Source organism: Coffea eugenioides, chromosome 1 (genome assembly GCF_003713205.1).
Source record: "Coffea eugenioides isolate CCC68of chromosome 1, Ceug_1.0, whole genome shotgun sequence".
Taxonomy (NCBI): Eukaryota; Viridiplantae; Streptophyta; class Magnoliopsida; order Gentianales; family Rubiaceae; genus Coffea; species Coffea eugenioides.
Window position 1 is genome coordinate 44,769,525 of NC_040035.1, and position 20,146 is coordinate 44,789,670.

The 20,146-nt window shown below is 38.5% G+C and overlaps 4 protein-coding genes, 4 non-coding genes and 1 pseudogene across 10 annotated transcripts; 2 read left to right on the plus strand and 7 right to left on the minus strand.

The window, feature by feature from the left end:
• Positions 1–185: 185 nt before the first annotated feature.
• Positions 186–2,074, minus strand: LOC113751341 (annotated as a pseudogene).
• Positions 2,075–2,077: 3 nt separating this feature from the next.
• Positions 2,078–3,630, minus strand: LOC113751350 (uncharacterized N-acetyltransferase ycf52-like). Of its 3 annotated transcripts, none has more exons than XM_027295331.1 (4): positions 3,086–3,630; positions 3,007–3,016; positions 2,455–2,511; positions 2,078–2,232 (listed from the first exon to the last, which is right to left on the minus strand). In XM_027295331.1, exons 1-4 carry the CDS (start codon positions 3,542–3,544, stop codon positions 2,177–2,179), a joined length of 582 nt encoding a protein of 193 aa, XP_027151132.1. In that variant the 5' UTR covers positions 3,545–3,630; the 3' UTR covers positions 2,078–2,176. The 3 variants fall into 3 exon arrangements, with proteins under 3 accessions (XP_027151132.1, XP_027151140.1, XP_027151146.1); XM_027295339.1 differs by lacking the exons at positions 2,078–2,232; positions 3,007–3,016 and adding exons at positions 2,791–2,847; positions 2,948–3,006; XM_027295345.1 differs by lacking the exon at positions 2,078–2,232 and having other exon boundaries at positions 2,456–2,511; positions 2,948–3,016.
• A 2,844-nt stretch (positions 3,631–6,474) lies between these two features.
• LOC113773429 (cyclin-U4-1-like) lies at positions 6,475–8,514 on the plus strand. The gene is made up of 2 exons (XM_027318082.1): positions 6,475–6,885; positions 8,244–8,514. The coding sequence occupies exons 1-2, from the start codon at positions 6,551–6,553 to the stop codon at positions 8,512–8,514; spliced, it is 606 nt and encodes a 201-aa protein (XP_027173883.1). The 5' UTR covers positions 6,475–6,550.
• A 2,063-nt stretch (positions 8,515–10,577) lies between these two features.
• Positions 10,578–11,359, minus strand: LOC113764563 (putative glycine-rich cell wall structural protein 1). The gene has a single exon (XM_027308497.1). It carries the CDS (start codon positions 11,277–11,279, stop codon positions 10,782–10,784), a length of 498 nt encoding a protein of 165 aa, XP_027164298.1. The 5' UTR covers positions 11,280–11,359; the 3' UTR covers positions 10,578–10,781.
• A 2,015-nt stretch (positions 11,360–13,374) lies between these two features.
• Positions 13,375–13,469, minus strand: LOC113752937. The gene has a single exon (XR_003464932.1). It is a non-coding gene; the product is annotated as a small nucleolar RNA snoR31/Z110/Z27 (small nucleolar RNA).
• A 227-nt stretch (positions 13,470–13,696) lies between these two features.
• On the minus strand, positions 13,697–13,791 carry LOC113752980. Its single transcript, XR_003464945.1, has one exon. It is a non-coding gene; the product is annotated as a small nucleolar RNA snoR31 (small nucleolar RNA).
• A 116-nt stretch (positions 13,792–13,907) lies between these two features.
• LOC113753070 lies at positions 13,908–14,009 on the minus strand. Its single transcript, XR_003464963.1, has one exon. It is a non-coding gene; the product is annotated as a small nucleolar RNA R30/Z108 (small nucleolar RNA).
• Positions 14,010–14,085: 76 nt separating this feature from the next.
• On the minus strand, positions 14,086–14,195 carry LOC113752957. Its single transcript, XR_003464939.1, has one exon. It is a non-coding gene; the product is annotated as a small nucleolar RNA Z107/R87 (small nucleolar RNA).
• Positions 14,196–16,461: 2,266 nt separating this feature from the next.
• LOC113779028 (protein ORANGE, chloroplastic) lies at positions 16,462–20,105 on the plus strand. The gene is made up of 8 exons (XM_027324438.1): positions 16,462–16,857; positions 16,939–17,053; positions 17,347–17,463; positions 17,668–17,754; positions 18,027–18,103; positions 18,219–18,346; positions 18,826–18,962; positions 19,854–20,105. Exons 1-8 carry the CDS (start codon positions 16,637–16,639, stop codon positions 19,929–19,931), a joined length of 960 nt encoding a protein of 319 aa, XP_027180239.1. The 5' UTR covers positions 16,462–16,636; the 3' UTR covers positions 19,932–20,105.
• Positions 20,106–20,146: the final 41 nt, after the last annotated feature.

Here is a 20,146-nt window from a genome sequence, read left to right on the forward strand (position 1 = left end):
TTTTGTATCTCTTCATAGTATCCGCCAATAAGTAGCATTTTTTTTAAAGTAGCATATGTTGATTGCGACGCACTGGTGTCAGAAGCTTGACCATGCATTGCCAATATTCAAACTTCCTTCTTGATTTAGAGGGCTAGCAGTGATCACAAATATCCCATGTTTGTTACGGGGTGCAGGTGCAGTAATTGTTGAACACTGAAATGATTTAAAACAACAATAATGTCCCTCGCCATACAACAGCAGATTATGTTCTACACTTTTCAGAAAGGAGGATCAGTTGATATTGTCAGGCTAGCATCTTGTAAACTGCGTGGAAAATCCAAACCTGACATAAAATCATCCCCAAAAATCACGGCTCCAGCAGCTAGTCCCACCCCAACACCAGGTCCCCTACTGCGTCCGGGTGCTGGTCCAGATGATGGCACGTTTACGTAACTAGGCTGCAAATCATCTGTCCTCGGTAGAAAGGTAGGTATATAGCCGACATTTGAGGGTGGAGGTGGTGGGGGTGGAGCTCTTGGTGGTTGATAGCTTGTTCCACCGGCTGGTGCATAGCTTGGACCAGTTGGTATATTGGAATAATTCCGCGGAAATGGAAGTGGATGGGCATACTGGCTGCTTGTCTGTGGCTGACTTCGTGGCTGCAGCGGTGAGGGTGCAGGAAATTGTGAATGCATAGGTCCGTGCCCAATATCCAAGTTAATTCCCATGCTGTTATCCATGAGCTTAAATCCTTCCTCATCACCTGAGAAACCAAAATTTCACAAATTTCACGAGGACATACATCGAAAGTCGTTGATTCTAAGAATCCTACCGTCGGAACCCTTAAATTGTGTGGAAAGCATTATTGCTGTTCAATAATAGACATAGCCCATGCCCAAGAAGGAAAATTGCAAAATGCAGGAATCCGAACAAAGAGACTGATGAGGTTGGCTCTTATGAGAAAAAAAAAAGAAAAAGAAAGTCATGATGAGGGTGTCCGTATTTGTACCTCGGTATGAGCTAGACTCTTCCCTTTCTTCTGATATTCGGATTGAGATATCGACAAATCCTCGAGGTTTGTTTGTATTCTTCTTTCTCAGCTGAAAACTTCCTACTTCTTCCACCGGTTTGGAACCTCAAAATTCTTCAAGTGCTTCTCCAGAAATTCCTTAAGAATCACCTTGTCGTTCCCAAGAGCCTTTCTCTAAGAAAGATGGGTTCTCTACTATAGACCTCGACATGGAGGGCCATATCTTGGAAGTTAGGTTCAGAAGGATCAACCACTGTTGAGAATTTGGTTTTCCAAACCGGATTAGCATTTCCCGAAGCATCTATCCTGGTGCAGTATTTGTTGTTAGTATCAATCCACCCAACGGCAAACCACTGGAGCTTCCACAGTGAAGATGTTAGCCGGAGCCCCCTAGCAGAAATCAGGCAGACCTCAACCCATAGTTTTCCCATCACAGCCAAGATTCAATCGTGAAACGAAGACAGAACGGCAAGAGAAGCTGTTTTCTGAAAAGTTCTTCCCTTGTCAAGTTGACAAGGAAAAGAGAAAGTTAACAACTTTGTACCATTCCAGCCTAATGTTACCCACAGGCCAAGAGAATTCCTTATCCATCACGACTTTCTAAATCTCCGTCACCTTTTTGTCGAGCAAATGACTCGTAAATCCATACCAAGAGGAGAGGAATCAGAACAAAAGTCGAAAGTTTGTACAGCATAAAGTGGCAGAAAAATAGATGGATGGCCCACTCATGCGGCAATTTATCCAAAAAAAAAAAAACCATGTTAACTGAACAACTTAAAAGCCTATTAGAATAGTATATGAAATTGTTTGGCTATGCAACGCATCCCTTTCAGCTGGTCTAAAGAAGGGAAACACTTTAACCCAGTTCTCACACGGAGCACAAAGTCCTACTCCATTAACTTACTGCCTGAAAAGTGCTGTGCGGTAAATCAGTAAATGGAATAGAGTGCCTATGGAACCCTTCAACTTTGAGGCCAGTCAATAGAAGTTCTACGTAGATTGCAATCCAATTATCTGAAGAACAGAGCATTCTGCATCTGCACGGTCATGGAAAGAGAGATTACAAACTCTACTATTGTCTTGATGCGGGGCTTAAAATTAGCTTTCTGCCAGCATATATAGCAATCTGATGTGCATCAGGACAGCTAGATGTCCCAGTATACATCATTGTAGTGGAACCAAGAATATCTTCTCCAAATCCACATGCTTTAAAGAATAGCCTGTGGATGAATACAAGGGCCGTGTTAGCTTCAAAAGACATCCTTTTCGGAAAAATTGCAGGAAATAAGATCATTACCTACATTGATAAAAGCTTTGAGAAGTCTATGAGACATTGATGAATCGAATTGGTGGTTGCAAAACAACAGTTGCTACTTAATTTATAGAAAGGCATAAGAGTAAACAATGAAGCAATCAATCATTACTGAAACTTAAAACTTTACCCCTCTTTGTCAGAGCAAAGGGCGGATATATCGTACACCCCTTTGCCAGTAAGCATTCTGCAAGAAAAATTGGAGTGCTTAGACATCTTTCAGAGCTTGACTACCAAAAATTTTGAACAACTAGCACATTATGTAGCAAATGTATTTCCCATTATGCTTAGCTCTGCAGTCAGCAACCCCAAACAATCCTTCCCACAAAATGGTAAATGAATAGAGAAAAACCTGCAGGTAATACTAGGTAGAATGTTTCCTCGATGCTACACCACAATTACAACATGCCAAAAATGAATAACGGTAGAAAATTAAACTACACTTGGCTGATTAACTCAATATTACCAATCAGTAAAAGCTGAACAGTTCCTCGCATATACTTGTTAATTGAACTTTCGTCTCCTTCAAAACAATATAAGCAAATGATTTTCCTTAATGATTCCCAAATTCCAAGCAATGCCTAGAACCCTAGAATCTTAAAAATATCTAGTCCCATTACAACCTTATAATTCTTTGTACAATCCTCCGCCCAATTCCTCTACCCTGGAGAGAAGGGATCACCTGAAATGCACTGAAAAACAACTACATTAGAAGGAAAATAAAATAAAAATTACTTTTTCAGAAGGAAAAGTGTTCCGACCATGACATCATAGATGGAAGCAGTTAGCCCTAAATCAGAAACAGCGCGTCCAAACCCCACAAGCTTCCCGTTATCTGGAGTCACCGGCATCACTCGCTGAATCCAATTCCCACCAATGCCCATCGATCTTGTCCCGACTTCAGCAGTGGACGATAAATCATTAGCTAATTCGGGTTTCGTGAAGACTGAGACGACAACGGAGCTATTGGACAGAGCAGTTCGGAGTTTGCCGACGTCTATAAGCTCTACGCCGCCGTACGAGTCGAGGTTAGGGAAGCGGTGGCAGGAGTGGTTGCAGAGAGCGTAGAGGTGCTGGAGATGGCTTGGGTTTACGTGGGAAGGGTTTGTGGAGATGTACAATGGCGGCGGGGATGAAATCTGGTTGGTTATTTTTGGCGGGGAATGGAGGAAATTGGCGGGAATACAACTGCCGAAAGCGGATGTTGCAACGGCGGCCATCTCCGTTTAATCACGTTATTATCTACCAAAAATAAATTAAAAACTAAATTTGGTCTTTGCTTATTGTGTTGCTGCTTTTCTATTCACGCAATCACGGATCCAGGACAAAGGATTGGAGTGGTAAACACTGAACGAGTTTGCTTGTAGGCAAATATTCCTGTGGCGTGCTGTGCATTTCATCAACCTATATAAGTTATACAAAATAGACTGAAATTTATATGAATATTTAGAGCCCACTTGAAATTGCAATTTTTGAGCGTTTTTGTGACAAGAAAAAAGATACTGAAACACTTTTTGAGATGTAATTTGTACGATCATAAAAAAATATTTGAAAATTGTTTTAAGAGGAAATTTTCAAAAAAAAAAACCAACAAATAAATATATCCAATTTTGATTGGGTCTAAATGGGTATTCAATTGAATCCATTTAATTGGTGGATTACGGATTGACTCGACTCACCCATTTATATTAATTTAAAAATAATTATATTTTTAAATTCAATATTTAGTGAGTGTTAAGCAAATAAATTTAAATTTTTTACCAATCTAATAACAATAAAATACCGTTATTTCTTGTTAAACAACATATGAAAACATAAAAAAATAAGCAAAATTTTAAATGACTCATAAATGAGTAATTGAGTATACCCATATCCATTTATTAAATATATTAACCCAATTATACTCATTATCTAATTATAATCCATCTAAATCTGATTGAGTCACTCGTTTTGACAGCTCTAATAGTGACGAATGCGAAATTGCATGCAAATGTATGTATGTAGGCCTGTCAACGGACCGGGTCCGGGTCTGGAATAATGAATTTCGGCCCGGACCCCGCATACCAAATCGGATCCGGATTCGATCTGTTTACCCGACGGGTCTTCTACTCTATGTTCCGGATCCGGATCCGACAGGTCTCGGATTCGGGTCCGGGTCTACCCGAAAAAAATTATGAAAATTTACAATTTCTAATAAAAATGAGAAAAAATATATTTGTACACTAATTTCTAACTAATACAAAAAAAAAAACCAAATAAGAAAATAAATCAAATTGACTTTACTCAAATACATCACCCTAATCAAATTATATTGATAAATATACATATTTTAAATTATTAATCCATTTATATCCGGATCCGGGTCTAATACGGGTCGGAATACTATATTCCGTATCCGACCCATTTTTTTGTTTGACAAAACGGATTCGAATCCGAGTCCGGGTAACGGAATTAAATCTCTACCCATACCCACAATAATTTCACAAATCCGGGACAGGCCTATATGTATGTCAAGGCAATTGGCGACGGCTGCTTTGATATGTACTTAGCTGAAGGAAGTTTTACTTTGATGATATATATATTTTTTGTGGTTATCCAATTAGGGGTGTCAAATGGGTCGGGTTTAGACCCAGACCCAACTCGGATCAAATAAATTTTTTCGGATTTGGGTTGAAAAATAATTTCGATACCCAAGTCCGAACTCGTTTACTCTAAAAAAAAAGGATTGGATACGAAAAATAGGATTCCGCATCCGATCTAGATCCGAACAATATATTAATAATTATAAAATATAAATATTTTTAAATGAATTATTTTACCACATTAACAATTTAGTAATGATTTTGTAGATGATTTGTGGTTAGTTTTGTATTGACTATTGCAAGTTATTTGTAATTTAACTTTGTAATTTAATTTGTTTAAGTTTGGAGATTGGATTTAATTTTGGAATGTTTAACTTTGGACCTTTTCTTTTCGTGTAGACTTGAACCCGACCTGGGACCCATCAGATATACGGGTTTGAGTTCGAAATTTTCAATTCCAATCCAAACCCAGCCAGTTGACAACCCTAGATCCAACTCTAGGAAATAATTTCTCAAATATGCTTTTATGTGGTTGACAGTCGACACCGATCCAGTGGCGAAAACGGTGAGCGCACGAGCTAAGCGTCCATATTTTTACCAAATGTGTGTGTGTATATATGTGTGTGTACACACACATCAACAAACAGAGACGATTTTCGTCGTCATCATCGTCTTGCTCCTACGATGCGTCTTACCTTTGAGTAAATAATTTGACATCTCATGCTGTGCATATCATGATCCCTATTCTTAGTTTTCCTTTATGCACTATAGAATAGTGCATCAATTGTCATCCTAATTGCAACATCGGGGAGGGTATGGTGACTCCTCGAGTTTGGGAAGTTTGTTTTCGATTTAAACAACTTCAAATCTTGATTGAAAATGGCTAAAATTTGCTGGTGGAATCAGCAGTGTTTCCTGCACATTATTAGTTTGTTGTTTACAAACTCAAGAAGTGCACCACACGAACACGAACGCGAACAGAACAGAAGTAGGACATAAATATCATTGTGATGGTCATTTCCACGCAAAATATCATTGCTTAAATTTGTTCTAGACGATTGACTGACCTCTTTTCCTCTTTTAGAAGACAAGTCCTGATTCAAGCTTTAACCATACTCTGATTGGAGTATGATTATGGACAACCAAATTTTGTCATCACGACCTAAGGTGTGTTAGCAAATTTAATAATGCGGCGGACGACATTTTTCTAAAACTAAGCTAGTAATTTACGTACGGATTAATTTTCTAAAACCTTACCCCCCCCCCCCCCACATCATCCGCAATAACTTGTGCAAATCTTATTATAAGTACAGTTAAATATCAAGTTTTTTTTTTCTTCACGAAACAAAATCCAGAATCCAGATAGAAAAGAGTTAAAAGAGTGTAACCCGGCTGGTCAATGAACCAGCTCATGCACACCCCAACCTCCGCGTGGAGGTACATGCCAAATTCCCCCACATTTATAGATGATAGAAGATAGAAGGTAGATCCAGCATATACATACATACATATATATCACCAGCATTACCAAATAAGTTTTACAATCAGAAAAAAGAAAAGGGAAAAGAGTTAGTTTTAACCGGCCAACCGGTCGCTAAGATTTAAGCCTCTTTACTAGCTAGGTAGTGGAAGCCTGCAACATCAATGGCGGAACTTGAGAATCCAGGGGTGATGCCTAAAGTCATAGGTCTGGTCTCCGGCGTTCTTGAGAGAGTGGCGGAGGCAAATGATGTGAATGCAAGATTTGGTCCTCAGAGAATTTCAGCGTTTCACGGCCTAACTAGACCAACCATTTCAATTGAAAGCTACCTGGAGAGGATCTTCAAGTATGCCAATTGCAGCCCTTCGTGCTTGATCGTAGCTTACATTTATCTCGATCGCTTTTCGCAGAAGCAGCCGCTCCTGCCCATCACCTCCTTGAGCGTGCATCGCTTGCTTATTACCAGCGTATTGGTCTCCGCCAAGTTCATGGACGACATGTAAGCTCCCTCTTCTTCATTAATTCCTCTTTTACATACTCAAAATTCTCTTCCCGACATTCAAATATTCAATCGATCTTGATATTTTCTTCCCTGTCGGGGTAATTTGGTCCTTTTGGTTCACTAGCATCACGCCACCCAACCTTCCTCCCTCGTTGATGAATGAGTCCTTGTGAATTCATGGTTGCCTAATAATCACGAGCGTGTTTGACACTTTTTGCGTTTATAATGCAATTTTTTTTTTTTTTAAAAAAAAGTTTCAGAATTTCTTCGCACTCACTCTTTATTTAAGTCTTTTGCTTTTTTGTATTTACCAAAATTGTTTTTTGTTTGTGTCCGAAAGAAGAAAAATGATACTGTAGACGAAATAATGAATGCATGCTTGCTTAAATATAATAATTAAGTATGAGACTTTGAACCGATGTAATTTTACTTGGACCTGTAATCATTATTATTGTTTAGCGAACTTAACTAGGATGCTCAGACTAAATAATGGGTAATGGAGTCCCGCTGGCGAATTGCGGCCAAATTTGTCTCGATTACCCATAATATTGCGAAAGAAAATGCTGATGACAAAGCACCGATTTCCACCGTAGGCAAACGGGAGCCACCTCAGATTTGGACGTCCTCCTCAATTCCAAACATTTCCGGTGATTTCTATAAAATCACAATTAAAACGCTTTCAATACTTGGACCACCGCCATCCCCTTTTTTTTCAAATTTGTCTCTAGTAACAATTCATTACCATCCTTTATTTTGGGACTGGACGTTAATATAGCCAGCTCATCAGGTGAGACTCGGGAACCCCTCCAATGTCGCTGTCGGACAAGGGGCACAAATGATTGCAGGTGCAACCGTTTCTGTCGATTGTGTGTATTTTTCATTGTGCGTAACTTTGATTGCACATGGTGTAACTTTCTTTGCACACGACGTAACTTTAGAACAAATTTTTGTAAGTCTCACACATGGCGTGAAAATCGAATTACAAGATGTGATTTGAGCCGCATAAAATTTTTTGCCCAAATCATGGCCGTCAACTACCAGGAACGGTTGTCAGGTTGTCAGATACCATGACAACCGTTCCTGCCCCATTTCCGTCACTGTCCTTTATGCTAATTTTTTCTTTTTAATCTTTCGCCCATCTCCACACCCCTTTCGCATCCCCGCACTTAACAAAGTTCCGGTTGGAGCATTGCTGTGAACCTTAAATTAACAATTCAAAAATTTGCTCTAAGTAACACTTTACAGCTCGGGCTAATAAAAAAAAGACCAAAAAATACACTAACTAGTACTACTGCTAATTAACTCACCGTATTCTTGCTGTCCTGAAACTCTTTTTTTTTTTTTTTTGGTTGCAGATTTTACAACAATGCTTTCTATGCAAAAGTGGGAGGAATTAGCGCAATGGAGATGAACCTCCTGGAGATGGACTTCTTGTTTGGGCTGGGCTTCCAGTTAAACGTGACGCCCACCACATTCTACACCTACTCCTCTTTTATCCAAAGACAGAGTTGGCTTGCCTGTCCTCCTCTATCACGACTACAACCTTCAACGCCCAACAGTTCGACGCCGCCAAGTCTCCATCGTTGCGTCAGTTCTGCTCACCGACAACAACAGTTAACCGTTTGATCAATAATTCGAGAGACAAAATATTTTGGATCTACCCACCACCGGACGACCAGAAATCGAATTTCCAAGGCACCAGAGATGAAAATTCTCGAATCTCTACTGTTTTCTTTTCTACTGGAAAGACTCTCGTCATTTTGGTTCTAGGTTGTGAATTAATCATGTCTGATACTCTGCAGTTTTTGTGCTGTCTTATTGGCTCTCGGGGATTTATAATTTTGTTTTCTCAATGTACATACACTCACTTCAATCAGCTGCTCCTTTTACCGAAAATAGATTTGATTTCATTGGCATGCGTAAATATATAAGAGATAAAGAAGAATGGAACAGACCAAGTTAATCAGTCGGAGTACAAGTTACAGCAGTAGTATTTTTCTGAATTTGCAGTGTAGGATCATGAGCGAAAAAATTCAAACATAAAAATGAAGGGTCCTAATGTTTTTCATGGGATGCAGTAGAAAGATCATTTGCATTCTGTAGAGAAGTTGGCGTCAAACTCAGCTGGAAAAACTGTATCTCAATCTGATGCAATGTGCAATTAACCCGAGTCAAAGATAGCATTTCATGCATGGCTAGCTGCTAAGTGAGATTGTGCTAGTAGAATTTCAATTTCGGAATCAGCCATAAAGTAGTCAACCTTCAAATTGACCATACCCCCCAGCCGATCATTAATCTTTGACGTGTAAGGTGTTATTGGCTAGCCTAATGTTATTGTCTAGGGCTAGTAGTGCAATTTGTGCCTACATTTAGATATTCTTGGTAATAAATAAGGTAAAATTGTAAAAGGCTTTTGATCCCAACTGTTTGGAGTTTTAGGAGTTTTTAGTACCTAAAGTATGGAGGAAAACAAATATAATCCTAAATGTTTCGATTTTTATGCACATTTAATCATAATGACTGATTTTTACCAATTACTACCTGAATCTAGTAATGCGCCAACAACTAATTTTTTTAAAAAAAAATTAAAAATTCAATAAAAAAAAATTGGTAGCTATAGTTTATAATAGAACAAACTAATTACTCATATGTTGGTAACGTGAATAATTAGTCTTTAACCTAAATTTTTTTTTTGCCAACTAAAGTCTTGTATTTCTGGACTAAAGTCTAATTGCTCACGTAATTGGCATGCAAGTAATTAGTCGTCTTTTACTACAAATTATGTTCAATAATATTTATTTAATTTTTTTTAAAATTTGGTTGCAGGTACGTAAGTGTGTTTGGATTGTCATAATCTGGTCAAAAATTATTTGCTTGTATTACAAATACAATTTCTAACGCACCTTCTTATCTGTTCAATCATCTTTTTAACTCACATAATCACATCACAAAAACTGTTATAGTAATTATTTCAAATAATCTCCAATCCAAACACTCTTCACAATCGGGTTCCAATAGTAATTGATAAAAATTAGTCAAGGCAATTAAATATACTTAGAGATGGGAACATTTGTAACTACATTTACTTTTTTCCAAACTTTAAAGATTAGGAGCATTGGTGCCCCTAAATACGCAACGGATCTTCTGTCCCACACCCTGTGCCACTCTATCTCCCATTTTTTATTATATTGCTATTTTTCCTATATAAACATCACATTTTAGTTCTTTTTTGTTTGCTTAAGATCCAATAACTATTAATTGAGTAATACACAATATTTAACAAACTCAAAAAACCAAAATGCATAAAAATGAGATTTTTTATGAATTTTCTGCTGTATTTTTTAATTTTCTATTATATATTACTTTTTTGAAGCTACTGTATTTATATTTTACTCAATTAATAGTTATTGGATCTTAAGTAAACAAAAAAAGAACTAAAATGTGATGTTTATATAGGAGAAATAGCAATATAATAAAAAATGGGACATAGAGTGGCACAGGGTGTGGGATAGAAGATCATTGTGCCCTAAATATTAGGTAATAAAACTGCATCTCTCTCTCTTTGTTTTTACCAAGGGACTTGGAAGGCTGACACAAAATAGGGCTCTGGGTGTCCAAAGAAGTACACTAATACACAATTTTAAAACACATACCACATCCACCGTAGGTGTCAACATAACACAGGAACAGAGAGGGAAGAATTCAGACAAATATGTAGATAATCTTTAACACCGATAGTTCACACTATTAAGACAGTCACTTGAGCACAAAGGATGCAGACAGACCGTTGCACGTGAATACAGTTCTCACACCGTAGATGCATTACACACACACACAATTGAACCATTATGGTCCTGGAGAAATTTGTAGACGCAGACCCCAGAACGATTTCTTTACGCATGGGTGTTTTTTTGCCTAGAAGTAGATGGCGATCGAACCTCAGAAGCCCCTGAGCTGTCGCTACCTGTTGCATGGCCACCGGCACCACCTCCAGCGCCAGAACCATATCCACCTCCACCTCCAACGGCACCGCCTCCACCGAAACCATAGCCGTATCCAGATCCTGAACCGCTGCCTGAACCCCAACCAAAGCCGGAACCCCTGCCAAACCCATTGGGCGAACGCCCTGAACCAGAGCCATAACCCCATCCAGCTCCAGGGCTGGAACCCCATCCCCAGTTGTAGTCCCAGTTTGAGCCATGACCCGAGCCTGTTGCTCCTGATGGACTCTCCGTTGAGCTTGGACCGCCACTGCTGCTAGGACTACTAGCGACGACTTCGGCAGGGTGTGGCTTCTCGTCTCCTGCTTTACCACCTGTACTGAACGCCCAAGAGTGGCATGAGATGGAGAAGAGAAGAACCAGAGCAAATTGGAAAACGATCGATTTCATTTTTTTGGTCTGTGACAAGTAAAATCGGGTTTCTTTCTTGCTACAAAGTGTGGAAAGATAGCTGACTTTTTATCTAATTTTGGGTGGCATGCAGTTGATTGCGGCCTTTTATAGTGCATTAGGAGGACTAGAGTGGGGTATCTGTGTTGGATTCTTGGTGTTGACAACTGACATCAACCTTCTAACACTCCCGTGAATGCTAGAGCCAGCCAGTGGGGTATTTGTGTTGGGATTTTTGGTGTAGGGACTGTAGACAGTTGACATGAACCTTCAATCGCTCCCGTGATCGTGGTGATGCTAGAGCCTAGAGCCAGCCCCTGGGCCACTTGTCGACGTCCGATACTCTTCTGCTAGAAAGTTTGAATTCTCTGCACCTCACTTTGTTTCGCCCGAGTCTGCCAACTTAACTATAAAGAGTCATGCATTTTTAGATTTTAAAACAGAAATTTCACCGTATAATCATATCTCTATTTTCAAATTGCATTGCAGCAGGCCAACAGTAAAGTAACTGTGAATTCTTCTTCTGCGTCTAGTATCTCTTCAAAAGAATAAAAATTTCATCCAGTCTCTTTTGCATATGAGCAGCCTCGTTTTAGTGTAAAACCAAACCGTAAGAATGCAAATTTATTTGTTCTCATCCCCATTTAGCAGTCAGTCTATCCTCAGCGCAGACTACAACTCCCCGTCACTCATTCAGAACCCGAAGAAGAATAGATGGGCGCACCTTAGAGGGGCATCTTGGTCATTTACTGTTCGAAGACGCACATTAATTTTTCACACAAGGGTATGAGGTGCTCAATAAATAAATCGAGGAGGAAAACATGGGAGGAAACTTTCGAACTGTAATGGGCTGATGGGGCCTGCAACTTTTAACCGTCCAGCTCTATAACACCGTGTACACGTGGCACCGCAAGAAAAACACGAGGAACAGCAGAACTAATTATGCACATCACTTTCTATCGCACTATGATAAAAGTCGGCTGAATTAAGAAGTTATATATTGAAAATGGATTGGTAGCTGCTTGGATTTTGACAGAACCTTGATTGGCACAGACAGATAACAGCACATTTGTATATGCTGAATGCTGACACGCAAACCCAAAATAATCCCACTATATTGATATGTTTGCGTTCGTTTTCATCCATTTCCTGGATCCCATTACAAGAGCTTTTGCATTACAGGATCATTTTAACAGTTTAGATGTACCTATTTTTTTCCAATTAAGATAAAAGCCTGTTTCTGTTTCTGAAATCTAAACAATCACATATTGTGTTTGGACATAAGATTATTTGGAAAAGTTCTTTTTAAAAACTTTTCCAACAAGGATAAGGCGCTACCATTTCTGAAGTCTGAACAAGATGTGAAACGCTTAAAAGAATTGAGTTCTTAAGTGCAGGCAGGCTCGGAAGAATTGTGGCTCATTTTCCAGTTTCCACCCTCCACCAGGGACAGAGAGTATGCTTGGAGCAAAAAGAACCCGGAGGAGGGAGGGAGGGAGGGAGGGAAGGACGACAGATTTGCGTTTGTCGTACGTAGAAGGATCATCAATTCGCTGCCATCAAGAATTTCCTTAAAGGCATTGGTCCTCTTTAGGGAAACAACAAAGGGTTCAGAAATTTCATCATACAGGGTATAAGATTTATCGTTAAGATAAGACAATTAACATCACTTGTTTAGCAATCTTCCAAGAATTTTTGAAGAATTATTGTAACACTTTTTTAGAGTGTAATGCATGCAAAGTAGAAAGTAACTAAAAAAGTGTAAAAAAATAAAAATAAAAATAAAAATTCGCGGACAGCTAAACTGAGACTGCAATTTGCAGTCCACAATTCATATCATTGTCCGCAAGTTACCGCTGAGCCCAGTACTGAGAGGTCAAGAATACGCCAACAATTTCTTGGTTATCACTTACGCCTATCTTTGACCTCCTGCCTTTTCGCAAGTCAAAATTCTCACAATCACTTGTTCGAAGCTTTTGGAGCAAAAAATGAAGATGATAATAAATTGATAGTATTTTAAAGGCTACAATCCTGCCATGAAGGTCACTAGGCCAGAAAACATTCCCAAATATAATCTCAAACTTGAATTATTCCGATCATCATCAGAAAAATGGTTTTCTCATCCACAACCAACAAAGGGTTGTGTCCAATGGTGTCCTAAGATTTACTTGTATATCGTCCTTTGATGATCTTCCCACAATATACTGAACATACAAAATGTAAAAGAGCAAAACCTGCCGACACTAGCAATAGCCAGGATCATCACAAACAATGAAAAGGATATCAAATGTGAAAGATTTTTGGCAAATCAAGAAAGCTTAAGAGAAAAAAATGTATTCCTACGCAGATTGAAATGATTTTTTTTGAAAAAAAGCAAAAACAAGAACAAAAGATACAAAATGAACTCGATCGATAAATGTGATTCAGAAGCATAAAGTTGAGTACATCACTCGAAATACTGATTTCTCAGTCCAAGTGTTGGAATGTTAAATTACTGCTTCATCCTCATCTCATCAAAATATTAACATCACAATATGAAGTACACAAAATAAATAGGAGGAAATATTTTTTACAAGGACTCTTCTGGAAATTTTTTTTAAAAGAACAAAAATTTGGGGAGAAAAAGGATTACTCAGTGATGGCAATGTTTAGTGATTGGTTCGATTCTGCCAGCAGTGTCCTCAACTTTTAATCAGAAGAGGGAGCTTTGCTATCCTCATCGCATCCTTTCATTTCCCAAACTAAATTCAGAAAAAGAATAGAACATAAAAAAGTCATCACTAGAGTTGTTAAAAAAAAACGTAGAGATCGCTCGGTTCAGCGGGGTTATCGACACGCGAGAATCTCCATAGAAATATAAAGAAACCCGCTTTCCGGTCTGTTGAGCTTGAAAATTTGTGAGTCGTCACAGCGATCTAATCTTTGTACTGTTGACATCATGCAATCGAAAAATTACTCTTATATTGCTGATATCATTGAATCGAAAACTCGTAGTAGATAGAAAAAAAACTGAAATCAAAACCAAAACACCAATATAACCAGAGAAAAACCGTAATTTGGAGGCAGTGGTGATGAAACCGAAAGCTCTAATTCACAAAAACAGTAATTTGGAGGCAGGAATGATGAAACTGAAAGCCCTAATCGGCAGTTTTAAGCTAGTGAAAGGAAACCAAAGAGAGTCGCAGCAGCGTAGAAACAGTGTGTGTGCTACGCTCTGGCTGCATATTTATAGGAAGATTTGGCTAGGGTTTTGCTACAATCAGGGGAGCTTATTTCCACATTCCCCCTTCAACTTATTGACAATTGTGGATTTCCTAATGTTTGCAGTTTGGGTTAATTTCAATTGACTCCCACGTAATTTTGGTAAACGTCTAATAGGCCCTTTGAGTTGTTAAAAGTTATTTTCAACCGTTTAATTCCGTTATTCTGGCAAATTAAACTGGCCCATCAGTTAATCACTTCTGTTTCTTTATGATGTACCATAATTCAATTATTTTAAAAAGAAGAATTACATCCCAATACACTTTTACTATGAGCATAGCTTACATCTTATATAGTTATTGTGTCTAAAAGAGAGCATATGATGTTAGGAAGAAAGAATCCATTAAAGTAAATATAAAATTCAAAACTCTACTAAAAAAATTAATGAGTGTGTTTGGATAAAAATTATTTACAATTCAATCAACTTTTTTATTTTTTTAAACTTTTTTATATCTCGCATACATCGAATCATAAAAGGTAATTTTGCAAATGATGTTATTTCGAATAATCTCCTTTCAAATATCAAACCAAAAATGGGGTGGACCTCAACCCAACGGGCCTAGTAGAACTTTCATAAGAAGCCCAAGATTAGGACCATAGTCAAACAAGTCTAGAAGTCCATAGATACTCAACTCCATTTTTTGTTCTTTACGTTAACGACAATATTTTTATAATTTAAATCTATTTTAATCTACATAAAGGAGAATCTAAAGAAACTGTGTATAAGGGACTGGTAGGTACTCCCTCCCTTTTTTTATAACTGTCGTTTAAGGTTTTGCACACCAATTAAGAAAAGTTTTCATTGCTTAAATCTATACACCACTTTCCTTTTATACCCTCATTAATTATTCAATTCACCCATGTTTTCTCTCACTAGAAGAACAAAGGGGTTCAACAGACTGTGAGAAAAGAAGAAAGAATATGGAAGGGCAGAGAGAGAAGCAATAATTACTAGGAGTAGTAATTAAGAATCCTGTAAGAGAGATAAAAGGGTAAAATTGTAAAAAAATAATAAATGCTGCATGGGGATAGTAAAACGACAGATAAAAATACTTAAGAGCAAATTCCTTAAACGACAGTTATAAAAAAAGGGAGGGAGTATAAGAACCTGATTAAATTAAAGGGATATTCTGACGCCTCCTTTGAATTTTTTTTACTGTAGGTGAAATTCTAATCATTGACCTACAACTCAAAGAAGGATTTAATTCTTTTTTGTGACCACTGAACCAAAGTTTAGTGATTTATAGACAAACTCCTGGTGAGCAAGAAATGAAGGTGTGATGAAGAAAATCAAAAGACAAAAGAGAGAGAGAGAGAGAGATCCAATGAAGGGAGGAGTACGTACAACATAGCATGTACAGGGACGAAAGAGCAGCGGAATGGTCTCCTCACTGACCTTTTCTATTGCAATTATGAAAAGCTCGTTATATAAGTTCCTTACTTTTTATTTTTTCACCTTTGAAATTGTTCTTGCTTTGCTTACTCCGGTATGTATAGTAGAAGCAAGCACCCAATCAATTCATGGAGGAAGGTGGATGCTGGATCGTCCATCGCCTGTTTTTCATTTTCACACGACAAAGAATTATGCCGTCGGATAGAGTTGAAGGAAGCAATCACAATAACTGCATTTTGGACAATTGGAAGGAGCCACGCCACCTTGGAAGTTGGAACCCTACCTCCACTCAATAATCGATTGCACCATTTTCCTATTTTTAGAGCAAAAACATTTTTCTGTTTTTAATTTCCCCAATATGTCTCAGACATAAAACAAATAATGTGAAACATCTACTACTCGTATGTTGCATACTAATAATTAAAACTTGAATAGCTACCCAATGCCCTGATGCCACGTTGCAATCCCACATAAATTTTCCCACCAAAAGTTTTCCCTTTACATCCATTTCCACTTCTCACAAATTATAATCGCACTCTGTCTTGTCTCTATCTAGTATCTAAACCCCCACCATTTGTTTTTCCCCTCTGTTGTTCTACTGCGTGGGTGTAGCGTGTGTTTCTCAAACAAGGAGGAGGCAGGCGGAAGAGAGGGGCGGCAATCAATCAGCTTGGGAGAGAGAGAGAGAGAGAGAGAGAGAGAGATGCTTTGTACGGGTCGCATATTGGCGGCATCGAATTCGAGGACGCCGTGCCTTCCTTACTCTGTTACTACTACTACGCCGTTTATGCTCTCCGGAAGATATTCTCCGGGAAAGCTAAAACCGAATCTTAAATGGCGGTGCACGGCCTCCGACTCCGATGCCTCTTCATTCGCGCCTTCTATCGATTCTGAATCCTCAGCATCTGATACAAACGCCGCCGGGTAGGTTTTGCTTACGCAGTATCTATTAATTTCATGGTGTCAAAGATCTTATTCATCATTTTCCACCTATTTTGGATATAGGTTTTGTATCATTGAAGGTCCGGAGACAGTTCAGGACTTTGCCAAAATGGAGCTGCAGGAAATTCAGGATAATATTCGAAGTCGCCGGAATAAAATCTTTCTGCAAATGGAAGAGGTCGGTTAAATTTTGCTCAACTTATTCTATACCTTCTGCTTAATAAATTCTGGCAAGTGCGAGTAGTTCGTTTAGCGTAATTATTTCTGCTGTATTTAGGGCTTATCGAGGACAATAAATGCTCTTGGGGTTAATAATTCGTATGCTTCACTTGTTTAGCCTCAATTCCAGGTCTTAATACGAATTGGTTTGTTTTCTACGTTAACAGATTCTAGTGGATCTTTCCACCTTCATTTTCCCCTTCTATGATATCATTACGTTTCATGCTTGGCGCTGTTGTCAAAATATTGTAGGTTCGCCGCCTGAGGATACAGCAGAGAATAAAAAGTGCTGAGCTTGGAATTCTAAAGGAAGAACAAGAAACTGAACTTCCTAATTTTCCATCGTTCATTCCATTTTTGCCTCCTCTGGTTAGATTTCTTCTGTCACATGCTAGTGTTCTTCTTGTAATAAGCAATTCAAGATTCACCAGGTTGCTAAATGGACCAATGGAATTGTAATTTTGTTTTTTCTTGTCCAGAGTCACAACTATATTTCAGAATTAGGTTACTTGTATAACTTATACAATTCTTCATGTATTGACCCTAACACACGGCTGTATATGTTGTATGCAGAACTCCTCTAATTTAAGGCTTTACTACGCTTCATGTTTCTCTCTTATTGCTGGAATCATGATTTTTGGTGGACTTTTAGCCCCGACTGTAAGTTCTTTACTGCTGTTCCATTACTCTCAGAGAGGAAATTTGAACAAATACATTGGGACGTCTTTTTTATGACAAGCACAAAGACGAGCTAAAAATTCAGTAAATCGGCCGGATTTCCCTGGTTTTTTCAATGTGTATAAGTTACATACTTAATTATCAACGTGTGTAAAAGTTGCATAGTTAGTCAAAGAATTGGTAAGATATATCCAGTTTTCCTTCCTTTACAGCTGCTACAGGCTCTAAACATGATTGTCCTATGTTTTATTCAGTTGGAGCTAAAGTTGGGATTAGGAGGTACATCGTATGCTGATTTTATTCGTAGCATGCATCTGCCTATGCAATTGAGGTATGCCAATGCAGCAGTGGTTCAATCTCTATTTTGGTTTGTGCCTGATAATGTGGCTGTGAAGTTTTCTATTTCTTTCATGGTAGTGATTCTATATAGTTTTTGAGAATTATAGTCAGGTTGATCCAATTGTGGCCTCATTCTCCGGAGGAGCAGTTGGAGTCATTTCTGCCTTGATGGTAGTTGAAATAAACAATGTAAAACAGCAGGAGGACAAGAGGTGCAAGTACTGCCTTGGCACAGGTGGGCACCTCTTTTGAGGTTTTCCACCCTGAGACAATCTTTTTTGTCTTTCATCTTGATCTTTGCTGATGTCCTGGAACAACTTCATTCTAGTTGGAGCAGATAATCTATTATAGTTTCTTAGATTGATCCAGCTTTTAAGGTTAGTTGTATTGGTTTTGCGATCCATGCATCACCTTTTCAAGAGCTTTATTACATCCTTTACCCCCAATACATGCACCTAAATGCTTTGCTTGAGGAAAACAATTTTACAGTAGGCATTTTGCTGACCTTTCTGTATCCACATTTGGTTCAGTCTACATTCCTTGGTATTCTTACCCCCAGAAATCTACTCTCTTGAGCACTTCAGCTTATATCTATAGTCTTTTTTCTACAGTATTTGGATAACTGTTCTTTAAATAAATTGCTCAAATATATGGGGGACGCTTGTCCTCGAATGTGGTTGGTGTATTAATATTTGTTTATTGAATTTAATGCAGGATATCTTGCTTGTGCTCGCTGTTCAAGCACTGGAGCCCTCGTCCTTATTGAACCAGTTTCGACACTCAATGGCGGGGATCAGCCTCTTTCTCCACCTAAAACAGAAAGATGCCCAAATTGTTCTGGTGCTGGAAAGGTATGATCCACGTCTAGTGTTTACTTGTTCATCTTCCTCCGGTATGCTACTGTACTTAGATGGATTGAATGGACTGATGAACATGACAAGTCAATAAGAAGTTTAGGATCTGCCTGGATTAATTAAGTTGTGCTCAAATGTGTTGAATTTACAACCTTAAATGGTTTGTACTTGGTTCAAAGGCAATCATTAACGTAATCTGATATCTACCTTAATTTTCTTTTGGTAAGTAGCACCACCATTTTAGTTTGCAATGATTTGGCATTCTTCTTTGTAAAATCAAGTGTTTCTTTCACATAGTGAACTTCAGACATTCTCTCCCTCCCTCCCTCCATCCTTTTTTTATTTTTATTTTTGGAATTTTGATGTTCTGATGGATCCTTGCCTAAGTTGCAGATTGTGACACTTGTTAGCTCTGTATATGCCTGCTCCCATGGTGGATCTCTACTTATATGAAGACCTTCCCCCCACCCCCCCCCCTTTTCTCCCCCTTCTTTCCTGTCCTTGAAATACACCAAATTTTGAGGTTTCATGAAATTTAGAACTTTTCACTTTGTTCCTTTTATGTGGATTGCTACATTTCTTTGGGGTCAAAACATCGTCTTTTTGGACAATACCATCTTTTGACCCTTGCATGTGGACTGCTACGTTTATCTGGGGTCAAGTACCTACTCTCTTTGGATAATACTTTCTTGTTGAATGTGGGTGAGCCTTTTACAATGTGGTGAGTTATTTAGTCTAGAGAAAAAATATTACTTGGCTATTTTGCTCCTGTCAGTTTTGGTACGTCGTCAACATGCTATTTTTAAGTGTGCTCGTCGTGTAACACGTTGAATGTTACTGCTAGCTGCACCGGATATCAAAACATCTTGATTTGTTTTCTCTCTGCAGGTGATGTGCCCCACTTGTCTGTGTACGGGAATGGCTATGGCAAGCGAACACGACCCTCGAATTGACCCTTTTGATTGACGATGACTTCTTCTTCTTAAAATGTAGGATTTTTACTCTCGGGTGTTACACGATATTGAACGTCTTCTGTACATAGAAACTGTACCTCGAGCGTAGTCTTGTATGTATTTCCTCGATTGCGCAGCCCTTAAGACTGATTGTTACGGCTATAGCAAGATTTCACCTTTTTCTCATTTTTTTTCCTTCCAATTGTTTTTGCCAATTAGACATGTTGG

Excerpts from the sequence above, each read along its gene's own strand:
- LOC113779028 (XM_027324438.1), top strand. The coding sequence starts at position 16,637 with ATGCTTTGTACGGGTCGCATATTGGCGGCATCGAATTCGAGGACGCCG. Across the intron at positions 16,858-16,938 it reads TCTGATACAAACGCCGCCGG|GTTTTGTATCATTGAAGGTC; the intron begins GTAGGTTTTGCT and ends TTTTGGATATAG. Across the intron at positions 18,963-19,853 it reads ATTGTTCTGGTGCTGGAAAG|GTGATGTGCCCCACTTGTCT; the intron begins GTATGATCCACG and ends TTCTCTCTGCAG.
- LOC113764563 (XM_027308497.1), bottom strand. The coding sequence starts at position 11,279 with ATGAAATCGATCGTTTTCCAATTTGCTCTGGTTCTTCTCTTCTCCATC.
- LOC113751350 (XM_027295331.1), bottom strand. The coding sequence starts at position 3,544 with ATGGCCGCCGTTGCAACATCCGCTTTCGGCAGTTGTATTCCCGCCAAT. Across the intron at positions 2,233-2,454 it reads CTTTGCTCTGACAAAGAGGG|GCTATTCTTTAAAGCATGTG; the intron begins GTAAAGTTTTAA and ends ATTCATCCACAG.
- LOC113773429 (XM_027318082.1), top strand. The coding sequence starts at position 6,551 with ATGGCGGAACTTGAGAATCCAGGGGTGATGCCTAAAGTCATAGGTCTG. Across the intron at positions 6,886-8,243 it reads GCCAAGTTCATGGACGACAT|ATTTTACAACAATGCTTTCT; the intron begins GTAAGCTCCCTC and ends TTTTGGTTGCAG.